This window comes from Cydia fagiglandana, chromosome 20 (assembly GCF_963556715.1).
Source record: "Cydia fagiglandana chromosome 20, ilCydFagi1.1, whole genome shotgun sequence".
Classification (NCBI taxonomy): Eukaryota; Metazoa; Arthropoda; class Insecta; order Lepidoptera; family Tortricidae; genus Cydia; species Cydia fagiglandana.
In genome coordinates, this window is record NC_085951.1 from 7,875,260 (window position 1) to 7,891,189 (window position 15,930).

Here is a 15,930-nt window from a genome sequence, read left to right on the forward strand (position 1 = left end):
GCAAGTTTTTTGGGGGCGGCAAATTCTGACTAAACATTCGCTGAAGATAACAAGAAATAACTCAAAATGTAGTACATATGATGGGTGCTGAGAAAGGAGCGGCTATATAGAGCCTGATGGGGCCAAGGGCGGCAAAAACTGCAAACCCACTACTGCTTGCATTGAGCCATGTGTGTGTAGGTACTCCTTTCTGATATAACCAAATAACCCTTTGCTGGTATCTTGAGAAAGTCGCAGCAGGTACACTGGTACAGCGACAAATACTTTTTCAGCTGTGTTTGTACGCCCTATTACACACAAGCTCCCAGACATTTTAGGGAATTCCATCTCACCCTCCTCATCTCTACGCTGGGTGTTCCCATTTTCTCAACTCGGAGATACCGGTAGTCCGATTCTGATTTGAATTTCTTGTTCTGAAACTGTTATTAGCTTTCAATCAACAACAGTGTTTGTCGTTTAGAAATGTTGCTATTTACATCTGACAAATCATATCCAAATAGTTTTAGAATAAGAATTAAAAATCAGAATCGGACCCCGGAGCTTGATGCGTAAGATTTTTTTGGTCTTATAACCATTTTTTGTTCTAGGATCCGCATCACGACTGGAACGAAACTGATATCCTGAGTCACGGCGTGAGCGGCCTTAGCCTGCATCGCACGGACAGTATGAACCAACGGCCTCTGGCCTCCCTTAAAAGAACAGGAAGCAAAGGAAGCGCCTACAGGTAGAGTCTGTAGGCCTCGCAATGTGACAACTGACAACACAACGTAACTTCGCAATAATCAAAATTATTATGGGCTAAAAATAGCTAGTGATGAAAAATCTGAGACACAATTTTACTTGGCAAGATAAGACACGTTCGCCACCTACAGATTTTATTTGAAACAACACTTGTTATTTATTCCAAAAGTCAGTATTTTTTTTACCACGAAAATATCGTCCATCAGAATAATCAGTAGGCACAATTCAAGGCTCACAATCTACAGATGTGTTGCTTATTTTCCTTCGCATTTTCACGGAAACGTACGAACGTGTCTTGCTATTTCAATTAGTGTCGCTCGGTACAAAAAGTACTGAGGTTGATTGAAGTACGAGTAGCATGACGTTTCCGAGAAAATACGAAGGAAAACAATTATGCACTACATCTGTATGATCATTATGTTGGACATAAATATTTAAGGTGCATTGGGATTATTAGAGTATCCTTGAAAAATAAATCCCTCCATGCCGAGTTTCTCCAACACTTTTACTTATTTATGAGAAACACGAACATTATAGCGCCCGCCGTTATCGTGACTCCTAAAGCTATAATTTAAATAACTTTTTTTTTTCTTGCAGTCTCCGTAGCGTCCGAAAAGAGATACCAAAGCCAGAACGACCAACATCGATACCGGACGCAGGGTTCGGCACTTTGGAGATCAAGTTAGCCTACGAAAATGCCACATCGTCCTTAGCCGTTACAGTGCTGAGAGCTAGGGGTTTAATCGGCATGGACATGACGGGGCTGTCTGACCCTTTCTGCAGACTTGAAGTTCTGCCGATAGGTGCGTTTAGATTTTACATTTTTAAATTCTTATTTTATTTGTGATACCACATATTGAACAACACAGTGCAATGAGAAATGTACAGTCACCAGCAATAATATATTACACAACGAAGGCCGCTAAAATATCTGACTCGATCTTATTTGTAGAGTCATAAGAGCGTGTCACATATTTTAGAGGCCTTCGAAGAGTAACATATTTTTGCAGGTGACTGTACAATAAATACAACTGCCACAAAATAATCCCCAATTTAGAATAAAACTGGCCTTCCAATTGTAACTAATAAAAGTGTTTTGTAGAGCTAATTATCTGGCGAACTTTTTGGCTCGGGCTGTCAGAGCGAAAAAAAATTCACTTGACTATCTATTTATGCCGTTATTAAAACATTAAATTTAATCAAACTATTGTGATGTTTTTTATAATTCCAAATAACTCCAGAGATACTTAATTACTTAATAAACCCACAAAATGGTCTCAAAGTAAAGAAAAATTAGTGTCCTAAACACAAACAATCACTTTAAACCGGTTTAAAGTGACATTCCATTTCCAACTGCAGCTGCAATACCGTTCATTTTCTATGGCAATTGACAATGACAGCGACGCGTTTCCATAGTAAAATGAACAGTATTGCAGCTGCAGTTAGAAATGGAATGTCACTCTTAGTGAAATTGGTTTCTTGAGGAAGCGATCGCGTAGGCGTTTTTGCTTCAACGTAATCTTGATGTAGCAGAGAGGACAGAGTTATACATATATATATATATATATATATATATATATATATATATATCTTCGCTTGTAATATAGCTAAGCTAAGGCTGTAAGGTAGAAAGAGGATTCTTTTTAAATAAAAACAAAAGAGATATAAACTTCTTAAAATCGTAGTCTTAAATGATTAAACATATGAAACCCATTCAAATGGTAATTTTCCAATTTGACAGAAGGCACATATTCCAACCGGCTACGAACGAAGACGGTGCACAAGACGAAGAACCCTGAGTTCAACGAGACCCTCCACTTCTTCGGTATCACGGAGTCGGACCTCGCCACCAAGACCTTGGAGATATTTTTGTTTGACGACGACAGGTAGGAGTGCCCCATATGTTATATACATATATACATACATATAATCACGCCTGTTTCTCGGAGGGGTAGGAAGAGACCACGGATTTCCACTTGCTACGATCCTGACATACCTCTTTCGCTTCCTTCACATTCATAACATTCCTCATACACGCTCGCCGGTTTATTTTGATCATATCATATGTTAAATGATAGAAATAAGAGTACTATCGTACAGAAAGGACACTTCCTATAAACCCGAAGTTTGACAGCGGTTCAGGGTCGAATTATGCTAATAGATGGCACTATCCCTTTCGGCTATTTAGGGTTGTCAAAATTCAAATGATTATCTTATCTGTGGTCGTGCACGCAAAAGGAAGTCTAGTAGTGCCAACCCTAATAATTGCTCGGAGCAATGCTGAGCCGAACGGAGCCGAGTTCGACCGAAGTCAGGAGTGTCTCCACGCTGATATAACAGCAATTTGGGTACCTACTTTAAAACTATTTTTCATCCTTTTCCAAGATTACCTGTTAAAAAGTGGAATTTTACTCCTTCGGTAAAGAAACATCGCGAGGAAATCAGACTAATCCCAATAAGACCTACATAAATAAACACTGTTGACAGTAGAGTTAGTTATCCTTCCTGTTTTGAAAGGTTTGCACTTTGAAGTTATTTATGTAAAGGCTCCTCTTCACGTTGGGCCAACGCCAACGCCAACGAGGGACGCAGCCATGCGGTAGAATGAGATAGCAATATCACTTGCTCCCTCTAACGCATAAATGCGTCCCTCGTTGGCGTTGGCGTTGGCCCAACGTGAAGAGGAGCCTTCAAAACCAGTGCTTGCTTCAGTTCGTGCAAGTTTCTTTAGGGTGCAATCGGAAAAGCACTAACATGGGGAAGAATTTTGCTTTTTATGACCCCGCGCGGCTAATCCATAATCATTAATTTAACTATGGCGTTCGTGTCATTCAAATAGATAAAAATCTCCTTTCAGATTCGGCTGTGACGAGATGGGCTCAGCAACGGTATCTCTCCGAGAATGCGCCAAGGCACCTACGCAGCTACGCCTGGCTCTCTCTGGATCGACTAGCTGTGAACCAACAGGCCCCCGGCTCCTATTGGCTCTCTGCTATAGTACCAAGAGAAGGGCGCTGGTCGTGACTGTGTGCAGGGCTGCTGATCTGCCGGCTCAGGACAGCAACGGATACTCGGACCCTTTTGTTAAGTTGTATGTGTTTGACGGAAAATCTCAATGATAATGAACCCTTTAGCACCTAAAAGTATGTGCACGTGGACTACTACGTCTAGCTACTCAGGTCTACTCAAAGCCCTCAGGCCTCCTTCTATCTCCTAAAGCACTAAGAAGCGGGCGATCTGGTCATCTCCCGGTGCAGGACAGAATATTGACCCTTTAATCAAGTGTGAGTGTCTGAGAGCTTACCGCGAACACCGAAGTTCACAAATTGCGGGCTTCTTTCTCTTTTACTCCAATTAAGGCGTAATTAAGAGTGACAGAGAAAGATGCCCGTAATTTGCGAACTTCGGTATTTCGCGAAGTCCGCGGTAGAACCCTCTGTTCCTAGGAGGTAGTCACACTGGCGACGCATCCAAGTGTAATTACCGCCTTACTTACAGTAAAGATTCTAAGAGCTCTGAGAGTTTGGGAGGATAAAAAGAATTCCGGAGAATAATGTCAACAATTGTGCAATAAATTGCCTTTTTTTTCAGACACCTGGACCCCGATCCATATCATAAGAAGCACAAAACCTCCATCAAATGGCGTAACTTGAATCCAATTTGGAACGAAGAAATCCTCTTCGAAACCCGACCCACCGAGTTGTCCCGACAAAACTTAACCCTGACAGTTTGGGATAAAGACTACGGGAAACCCAACGATTTCCTTGGGAGCCTGGTGTTGGGCGCTAGTAGTAAGGGTAGAAGACTGAAGCACTGGATGGACTGCATTAAATTTCCTGATCACAGACACGAGCAATGGCATTCGTTGACTGATACGCAACATCTATAGAGTGTTTCGAGAGTGCTGCAAGGAATCGTACTTATGCTGACAACGTATTTATCTATAGTGGTACCTACCTCTAAGATACAAGAAATTACTGCGATCGTGCTCAAACAAAAGCCACTTTGTTATTATATACCTATTCAACTTGCTTTGTGGAAATATGAATAGGTGTCTTAAAACCACGCTTTATAAGATAAATAAACGTACCCAACGCTATTTAGGTAAAGCTATGGAATGGAAGTCACGATACTTAAACTTTAGACGTTTTGTAGGTATCATCGTGGGTTGGAATTGAAACAATAAAATAACCCCGTGGTTTGGTTTTCGTAGTCCCGTGCGATAGTATTTAGGTACATCTTCTTCCTTGTCGTATCCTCATGGCTGAGGGACGTGACGAATGTGGACACTTTTCACCAGCGCTCTCCAAGCCACTCTGTCTTGGGCCCAGTGCATGCTAGCCTGCAATGTGGCGTTTGTCTCTGACGTTATTCTGTCCGCCCAACGCGTGGCCATACGTCCACCCCTACGCTTCCTTGCCATACGGCCAGTAATAAGGAGCTTTTCCAGGCTATCTGGCCCTGCCCTGCTCAGATGGCCGAAGAAACCAAGTACACGTTGGGAGCAAACAGTGGAGAGCCTCGTTGTAATGTTAAGTTCGTCGAGAATTGATGCATTTGTACGGCGTTCAGTCCATGAGATCCGGAGCATTCTCCGCCAGCACCACATCTCGAACGCATCTATCCTGCGACGGGTTTCGGTTTTGATGGTCCAGGTTTCGGACGCGTATAAGAAGATCGAGAAAACAAGGGTCCGCATTAGTCTGATCTTTGTTTTGCGGTTTATGCTTCTGTTATCCCATATTTTCTCGAGTCTTTTCACCGCAGCTTTGGCCATCTGTGCTCTTCTAACTACCTCTGGGCCGCATTCCCCATCGTCACTTATTTGAGATCCCAGGTACACAAACTTGTGAACCACCTCCAGATCGTGCAACTCGTATGTTCATATATTATGGTACATATATTATGTTAAACATTTAATAAAGAGAAAATGCACTGGGAATACTAAATGATTTTCTAAATGGTAATACCTGGATATGGTGATGTAGGTACCTACATAGTAAAAAACAAAAAATATTTAATAGAAAAGAATTTAGTTTGTTGTAAGCACGTAAACATAAGGTAGCAGGTAGGTAAGTACCTACCTATTTCATCAAGCGAGGCTAAATTATTTTTTTATGTATCCAATTAGATAGTTAGACATCATTCTATGTAGTTTTAGCTAGGCCAATATAAATATCAATAAAGGTATGTATAATATTTTACCATCGTATTTTCACGGAAACGTACGAACGTGTCTCTATTTCAGTCAGAGAGAGGTATATATGCCTGAAAGAGTATTATGACAAATGCAAACGTTTCCGAGAAAATAGTGTACTGTAGGTAGTGTAGGTACTAGTAGGACTAGTAGGAAATTGTTTGAACGTTGTACTATAGAGAAAAAAGAAAACATAGAGTGCTCACTCCATACATCAGTTTTCTAAGTTTTTTTACCAAAACGCTTATTATTTTGCGTAGTCGACATCTAGCGTCAAGTAGCGGATTTATCAGTACCGCTACCGATGTATGTTGTATGGAGTGAGCAGTCTATACTTACTTATTCCTCTATCGTTGTATTTATCTTTGTTGAAATATATGGTTCGTATTTTTGTATTTTAAATGTGCCAAAGAAACATTTTAGATGAGAGGGTGTACGCATGTTATAAAATTGTTGTTAAATATAAATGGAGGGTTGCCTTTATAATGTATACTTACCCAATTTAATACCTAATCATGAATTCTGAAATATAAGCATTTCAACTGTACATGGTGTATTTTGTTTTTAACATCCCCTTGTCGAACGAACACTTTTCGTAAAGCTTTAGTTTGTAGTTGTAGTAGTGAACATGTAGTCAATTGACTAAATAAGTAAATATATAATTAGAAGCGCCTGCTTTCTTATCTTGGAAGTCGGTTAAAAATGCCCAAAATCCTCGAATCAAAAATGACCGCGCTTGCCATTATGACAAACTGTCATTTTATATCGGCGTTTCGATAGCGCAGGGGGGGGACACTACAAATGTAGTTAACGTCAGTAAAGATGCAGGCGACTTCTATATCTTGCTTCTCACAAAATTAGTTGACTTCCGATTACACAAACTACTTCACCAGATGTCACTATAAAATGTATATAATTTCAGTGGCATTAATATTTAAATTAAAATAAGTACGAATTCATATTTGTAATTATTATAATTTTCAATCAATTTTGTGAAAAAATAAGAATTTTGTTATAAATTTGATTTAATTATACTGTTTTTTTATGCTGGCAACACTTGCATATCCGCCAAGACCATGTCAAGCATAGACAAGCAATTTTTTTTTGCTGTCACTGGAAGAGGGTAAATTTGAAATATTTCAGTGATGGTTCAGCCATTTTCTTCGTTACGGTTCTGAAGAAATTAGATTATAGCCCGAATTAAAACACATACCCTGTTATGAAAACCCCGAAAGTGCGTTGAGTTATCTCTGTGTTGCTCCGCCTTGTCGTTGAGCATTCGCTGTGTGCTGTGTTATTTTGTGCGATATGGACGCTATTTTACAGTAAATTTATTTCGTGGTAGGTACCTAAGTACTAGTACCTAAGTACTAGTAACTTTTGATAAGGCAGGCCACTATCGATAAATCTGCTACAATGCCTAGACTATGTGCTTTTGGATGTAAAAACACTGGTAAGTTCATTTTCACGAATTGTGGTACCTAATACATTCAAGTTCAAGTTCAAGTTCTTTATTTGCATTCATGTTGTACATATAGGTAGTAAATAACAAATAAGTTGTTTCAAACATGAACCCTGCAAGGGCATAGCAATTACTTAAAATAACCTATACCTAATACAAATAAAAATGAAAAATTGTAGGCTTATTAGAATACCTCTTAAAACTTATCATTTAAATATTATTAATTAACAATAAAATATAGCTATAAGAATCTTGTCATATCTATGCATATGTATAGTTCAAAATCCCATATCTAGATACTCCAGACATGGTATAAAAATATGTGTTATACATACTTATTTTAACATTATCTTACATTACATGTATCAGGCAGACATAATACAAGGAGAGTAAATTTATTTTTTCAGGAACAATAACCCATCGCTTTCCAAATCCTGACAAGTATCCAGAACAATTCAAATCTTGGGTCACACTTGTTGGTGGCAAGTTGGAAAAATCTTCGGATTATGAGTACCATAAGAAGAGGATCATTTGTGATAAACATTTCAAGAATGCAGACAAAAACCGTAATCACCGGTTAAATAGATAAGCAGTGCCTTCACTGCATTTACCTGGTATGAATCTATAAGATTATCTTTCAGAATTAGTTATACGTAAGTCGGAAAAACCAGTCTAACTCTTTATAAGGATGTTTTTAGGGTTCCGTTCCTCAAAAGGAAAAAACGGAACACTTATAGGATCACTCGTGCGTCTGTCTGTCTATCCGTCTGTCACAGCCTATTTTCTCGGAAACTACTGGACCAATTAAGTTGAAATTTGGTACACATAATTATGTAAATTAGTGACCCAAACACGGATGGACGTGTAACGTAAAGAAATGAATTTTAGGCATAAGGGCCACTTTTGGGCGGTAAATGAGGAAGTTAAAAAATAAAGTTTTGTGGCCGAATTCCCGAAGTGTCCCAAAGAGGAGTACCTTTAGCTTCAAGCGTGAGTCGGACTTAAAACAAAAAATGCGACTAGGCTGTATCTGGCACGTAGCCGCAATGGTACTTGTAGTACAGTCAACAGCAGAAGTTGCTAAGCGGGCGAGGTATTCGAAATTACCTTGACATGCTCTTATTGTCTTAACTATAAAGTCGCGTCCAGATCATTTTAAACCACTCGCCCGCTTAGCAACTTCTGCTGCTGACTGTACTGATTGATTAGGTTACTATTGTTACGTGTTTTAAAAAGCAGTATGCATAATTTTTATAGTGATATTTAGAGAAAAGAAGCCATTACATGCAATGTACCGCTGACAGAAATATGGTTAAACGTAGCTAATTCCGTCATATGAACTATTCCGTCCATTAGAGCATCAACCAACCTCTGTACCTTTTTACAGAACAAAGGCATGTTGACAACTTGGAAATTTCGCATGCTACTCAGCCAAACATTAATGAACAAGCCTCTACCTCAAACTTACAACAAGTTTCTATTGAAGCACCACAGCAGGCTGCATTACCAATCAATACGGGTAATCTATATATTTTTTATATATAAATGCAAGTGTCCTGACCGACGGACAGATTCATCAACGCAGAGCCGAAACTACAAAAGATAGAAATTTGAAATTTGCACACCAGGTTAGATTTATATATAAAGTGTACAAGAGATAAGAAGCGATTTTGAGAAATTCAACCCCTAAGGGGTTCAAAAGGGATGAAAGTTTGTATGGGGTTCAAATTTGCATGCGCAACAACCAATCTCTGTACCTTTTTACAGAACAAAGGCATGTTGACATCTTGGAAATTTCGCATGCTACTCAGCCAAACATTAATGAACAAGCCTCTACCTCAAACTTACAACAAGTTTCTATTGAAGCACCACAGCAGGCTGCATTACCAACCAATACGGGTAATCTATATATTTTATATTATATTTTTATATATAAATGCAATGCAAGTGTCCTGACCGACACATCAACTGACTGATTCATCAACGCAGAGCCGAAACTACAAAAGATAGAAATTTGAAATTTGCACACCAGGTTAGATTTATATATAAAGTGTACAAGAGATAAGAAGCGATTTTGGAAATTCAACCCCTAAGGGGGTTAAAAAGGGATAAAAGTTTGTTTGTTTGTGTTTGTTGTTTGTAAGCGATAATTTCCCTTACCGAACAGGCTACCACGGGTTTTTTGTTACTCGCCACATTTTCTCTTTTTCTAACGTTATTTATATATAAAAATGATATTTTCAGATGTTTTTGAAATGCCTCAAGCCGCCTTCTTTCCGCAGTTTCAGAGTCTCAGTACACCAACACAAAGCAATTCCGCAGGTAGGTTTTTGCTTAAATAATACCATAGAGAAATATAGTAAGACAAGAGTGCTCACTCCATGCATCAGTTTTGGTACCAAAAATATTAGTATTTTCATAGTCGACATCTAGCATCGAGTAGCGGAATTATCAGTACCGCTACTCGATACTAGATGTCTCTCAAGTGGCGACCAACGAAAATTGTATTGAACAACAATGTACAACTAACTAATATTGTTTAATTACTTGTAAAGGTACATGTTTTTTTGTAAAATTAAGCAATTAAAATATGGAATGTGAAGGAGAGTATTCTAGCAGTTGCCCTCTATTTCATTCTCACAGAAATTTTACTTAATGTCATGGTTTCATGAGTAACAATAACAACCTCATCCCAAACAAGGGAACACATAATAGCGACTGGAGGGCAGCATGAGGCGCACCCAGCTCTATGCGACAGAGACATTTAGCCACAGCCATAGCTTCAGAGTACGAGCGGATTTCATCAAATTCGATTCAGTTATTTCCGGTTTAGCCGTACAGTCAGCAGCAGAAGTCGCTATACACTCCAGGTGCTCAAAGAGAGGTAAACGTTTAAACTGTCAAAAAGTTGTTGACTGTCATGGTAGTATTTACTTGTGAGCGCTCAACGTGTCACAAATATGTTAACAGTCGCTATTCATTAATTTCTACACTTACAACAAGTCATTGATACCTTAGCTGTCAAAAAACCAATGGTATCTAAGCGGTCAACGTGTCAAATATATCTGAACAATATGGAAAAATAGACTTTAAAGCATACAAGTATGGTCGAATATTGAATAAAAGATAGCCATGCTAATTTCAGGTAAAGCGTTTTGACAATCATCGAAAGCAGTACAGTCTTGTCATCACATACATCTATCTCACTTTTTGCCCTTCAACCATTTGACAGGAGCCTCTCGGTCAACTTACTGCAAACTATTTCTTTTAACAGAATCGTCAAGACGAATGACACATAGCAAAATCTAACTGATGCCGAATTTAGAGCCAATTGTCAAGGCACGTCGTGGTCTCAGTAACAGGCGTTTGCTTTTCAAAGCAGAGACCGCGGGTTCAAATCTCAGTCGTACGCACCTAGAGATTACAGCTTTTTATTTTTTTTTGATTTCATTTCTATTATTAATTTGTGTCTTCTGGTTTTATGTTAATTTCGCATTAGTTTATATATTTTTTGAAGATAATGTCACATGTAGCGTATACATGTACGACTTTCTATCAGGACGTTGTAGGTTTGAACCCGCAGTGGGCGTTACTTAGATTACTCCTGTGCGGAATGCCATTTGATATTTACTACTCAAAAATCACGTTTGTTGTATGGGAGCCCCACTTAAATCTTTATTTTATTCTGTTTTTAGTATTTCTTGTTACTTATAATAGCGTCAACAGAAATACATCATTTGTGAAAATTTGAACTGTCTAGCTATCACGGTTCCTGAGATACAGCCTGGTGACGAGACGGACGGACGGACGGATGTCGATGGACAGACGGACGGACAGCAGAGTCTTAGTAATAGGGTCCCGTTTTACCCTTTGGGTACGGAACCCTAAAAATGCTGGTCTCTTCGAAAACTGACTAAATTAAATTAAAGGATATGAAAACAATGCATTTTATTAATTTCAGACATCATGTTTCATAGTAACATTTATTGCTTAAGACCTACACAATCGATATCTAAATAGAAATAGTCTTAGTTTTATTTTTCAAAACGTTCGGGGTTCGATTCCCGAGCTGAGTACACATTTTTTTTAATGTATGAATGCAGTTTTTCGTGTTACTAAAATCGATGACATGATTCCTAAGAAGAGATCGGTGTATATCGTATAGTATCAGATTTTCCCATACTGGCCGATCTAAATGGGCCATCCTGTATAGTATATTTTACTACAATAAGTGGGCTAAATAAATATATTAACATAGGTATATAATATGATCAACGGTTTGGAAGAACAGCTGCATATGACAGTTAAAATAAAAAAACCGATCATTCTAGTAGAACCTACTTATTTATGGTATAAGTTTGACACTTAACGATAAAATACTTCTTTAAGAAAGGAGGTGTCAATTCGTAGTGCTACAGTATTTATTTTAAAGTTAAAGAGATAAAATGTTGATGCTTAGTTACCATTGAAATAACAACTGCTTAGCAACTGGTGGCACCCTGGCTGCTGACGTACGTGATTGGCAGTGCGTGTAGGTATTAATGACAGCAGCTTGAATTTGATTGCTTAGTTACCACTGACTTTTTAACCGTTATTGTCATTGTGATTAAATAAGGGTGTATGTGTTAAAGAAAAACTCAGAAGTTAAGGTATTTGTGACGAACTGGAAGCCTACGTGAAAATGACATCTTAGATGTCCTTATTTTTGTGACGATTGAAGTGTATATGTTTTCTTGGACACCTTGCCCGCTCAGGTATATCTGCTGCTGACTGTACCTCACTCAACACTGTACAATAAAGCGATAGAAATTCATGACATAAATTTCTGCCTATTTAGTAGGTATGTATAATGGATAGATAATAAGAATCTTAATACTTTTTCAGCTATAACTCAAGATACGAGTGCTGCTCAAGCTCGCGCCGGTGTAATCATGGAGCATAATTACAGCGTGATAAGCAAATCTAAATGGGCGGGAGGTGCTTTGGGCGGTCAAGGTATATTTACATTTATACAATAGGTATACAGTCTGTTACCGACAAGTGGGCTTTTATTGAAACAGGGTAAAGTAACATAGTTCTTTAACTTAACCATGATCTTAATTTACTTAAAAAACTAAAATTCAGCCTTTATTAACTTTCTAACGAAATTTTAATTGCCAGCAATGGTCAGCACAGTAAATTGACAAGTAAGTGCTAATGACAGCTCTTCATACTTTGTTTATTATTATTACGACGTTTAATTTTAAGAGTTAGCGATACCAAGTATACCAACAACACTTAAGATAGCTACACCAAATTAAAGGCACTAGTTTCATTGATAAACACTTTATTACCAACTAAATTAAACTTAAATTCAAACCCCTAATTTTTATACATTACAATATAATACATTAACGCCACATAATACGAGTAGGTAAGGTACTTGTCGTTGGTTTGCTACCTGTCTGAAGTGCTCGAGAATCCATTCCCCAACTTGCACTGGCACGGTCCCGTGCATTGCGCTTTCAAGCTGACCAGGGGCGATTGGCTGGATCTCACGAACTCGCTGAGAAGCCGCTGTTATCAATCGAGCATTGTGTGGATGTCGTCAATTAGGGAAGTGTTTCCGATAAAGCCTTAAGCCTTGAGCTGCAGTTCCACGTGTATTAACAGCTCTTGAGCATCGTAACCCATTTTAAAGAAAATCTAATACCACTTTTGCATATTTTTTGGTGTGTTTTGACAACCCGACGTGTTGACGACTTTTGAAATTATCATGTCAAAGTTTACAAAAAACACTTAAAACCTCCATATATGAACGCAATGATAAGGACGACAGTAATTTTGTGATAAGCCCCCTCCAGACTATGCGCGTGAATCGCGGGCGAAGCCGCGAACGCGAGTGTGGAGTCTAGTTCGCTGACGCTACGTCTTACGTAGGCGAACAACGCGCGAACGCGGCGCGGCGCGGCGCGGCGAAATCAATCCTTTGATGCCCATAGAAGTGTCCTACGTAAGCGATCTCGTTGCGAACGCGGTGCGGCGCGATTTGCACGCGAATGTCAGGCGCCGCGTTCGCGCGTTGTTCGCCTACGTAAGACGTAGCGTGATATGCGAAATCGACTCCAGACTCGCGTTCGCGGCTTCGCGCCGCGATTCGCGCACGAGTGTGGAGCGGGCTATAGAGTTGTCTCAGTTTTTTATCCCCGTACCATGATATGCCTTGTACCACGTGCGTTAGCGATATGAGTAACGACAATTACGCAAATACGAAATTTAATTAAGCTGTTAATTCACATTAATATGATTTGCTAATACACGAAAACAACTGCTAATGGATCATATTATTATCAGTTTTAATAAATGCCCGCAAGCCAGTTACACACTGTATACCTACTAACTTTTGCCCACGACTTATTCTACGTGGAATTTATGATTTAAGTAGCTTACTTTTTATCCACCTTTTTAGCCTGTTCGAGATCTTGAAAACAGTGAAAAATAGAAATACTACTCCTAAAAATACGTGTGATATCTCATTCGTCATGATGCCTAGAAAAATGTATTCGAAGCGTGTAATGTACACAAAAAATATTAAAAGTAAAGCATGTTAAGCCTTATATATCACTGAAAATTAAGGGTTCTAATAGCTTTAGCCAGCACAAAATCGCTTCGGGAAAAGGAAGGACAGATACTTATTGCGATATTGGGGAAATAAAAAACAACTATTTAATCTCCCCTTTTTTTGTTTATAACTTTTGATATTTTTTGTGTGCTAATACTCTCTTCGAATACATTTTTCTAGGCATCATGACGAAACTAATGAGGTATCCTGAAAACGGTGAAAAATAGAGATACTACACGTATTTTTAAGAGTAGTATCTCTATTTTTCACCGTTTTCAGGATCTCGAACAGACTATTTGCTTATTATACATAGATTACCCACACATACTTCCACGGAGCTTCCTTTTTTATCTTATCTTATAAAAGCTATCCTTTGTCCTTCCTCGGTACCAACTCAGAAAACTATCTCTATTGGTACCAAATTTCATAAAAATCAGATTAAGATCAGGTTACCTAGTTAGTCATAGGGGTGACCGGACTGAAAAGGTTAGGAACCACTGCATTGTGGTTTACCAAACAAATTAATGTTGCCCTCTGGCGGCAGAACATGGCAGTAATAGTCTCTATTGTAACAGTGCGGTTTATTATTTTTAACCATGCTTCCAAATTCACACATTCAGTTTTGTTTTTCAGATGGGCTGAAAACAAAATCATCTAGCACCAGCTTAGCAGAATCAATCTCACTGCGTACAAAAATCAAGCGGCTACGTACTGAGATAATAAGGTTACAGAAAAAATCCAAGTCATTTGCAGCGAGGCTGGCAAATGCCGAAGACCTCACAACCAATCCTGCATTCCAGGATATTGTAAATAACATGACAAAACCAGCGCGACTATTTATGCAGATGCAGCAGCAAGCGAAAAAAACACCAAAAGGACGACGCTTCACTGTTGAAGAAAAGGTGTTGTCATTATCTGTATACAAAAAAAGTCCGAAATGCTATGCATTACTTCATAAATATTTTACCTTACCATCTACAAAAGCTATGAAGCGCTTACTGGGCCAGATAAAACTTAGACCGGGGATAAACCCTATAATTTTCAAAAAAATTAAGGAAACTGTTGCGAAGCAAAACCTATCTGACAGATTATGCAGCCTCATGTTCGACGAGATGTCATTAAAACCGCAGGTTTCTTATAATGCGCAGAAGGATAGAATGGAAGGCTTTGCTTGCAACCGTGACAAGGCGTTTGCGGACCACGCCTTAGTATTTATGGTAAAAGGAATCAAACATAATTTTAAGCAACCGATTGCCTACTATTTTACGACATGTTTGCAGAAAATCGTGAATACTGTTTGTGATCAGAGCCAAGTAAATGTTGGAGCCATCAAGGAACTAGTAAATGACACCAAAAAAGAAAATAAACAGCTACAGAAGGAGTTACCATATGAACATTTTAAAATAAATGGCAAAAACATTATCCATATTTATGACACTCCCCATTTAATGAAGGGACTCAGGAATAATTTACTTTCCAAGGACATGCGCTATGTCACAAACGGGCAAGAGAAAATAGTGATGTGGCAACATTATGAAAATGTTATATGCCGCCGACCGAACATATGGAGAACTACGGCTAGTGGACAAGTTGACCGAAGAGCATGTAAATCGACAAAAAATAAAAAAAATGCGAGTCAAATTAGCGACCCAATTATTTAGCCATAGCGTAGCTGTAGCCGCTGAACACCTATCGGCCAGTGGCGATCTGCCTCAGGAGTGTCGTCAATTAATTGACATTACTTTGATGCTCGACGACCTATTCGACAGCCTGAATGGAAATACCATAAGCATTCCTAACGGAAAAAAATACAAAGGATGCGTGAAGCGGAATTCGCCACATCATAAACTATGGCAAGACTGTAAAACAATTTTAAAGACAGTAACATTTATAAAAAAACAAGAAATGAGTGGGAATAAAATGCGAAAA

The 15,930-nt window shown here is 38.7% G+C and overlaps 1 protein-coding gene and 1 long non-coding RNA gene across 3 annotated transcripts in view; one reads left to right on the forward strand and one right to left on the reverse strand.

Moving 5' to 3' along the window:
* LOC134674520 (rabphilin-3A) overlaps window positions 1–4,941 on the forward strand; it is a 92,043-nt gene extending 87,102 nt beyond the window's left edge. For both annotated transcript variants that reach the window (XM_063532616.1, XM_063532617.1), the window contains exons 6-10: window positions 588–724; window positions 1,339–1,544; window positions 2,483–2,627; window positions 3,599–3,832; window positions 4,333–4,941. In XM_063532616.1, the coding sequence (XP_063388686.1) occupies window positions 588–724; window positions 1,339–1,544; window positions 2,483–2,627; window positions 3,599–3,832; window positions 4,333–4,630 (1,020 nt within the window). In that variant the 3' untranslated portion in view covers window positions 4,631–4,941. The remainder of the gene's footprint in view (window positions 1–587; window positions 725–1,338; window positions 1,545–2,482; window positions 2,628–3,598; window positions 3,833–4,332) is intronic.
* The window catches only part of LOC134674585 (uncharacterized), a 254,701-nt gene that overhangs the window by 59,120 nt on the left and 179,651 nt on the right, over window positions 1–15,930 (reverse strand). The window lies entirely within an intron of this gene.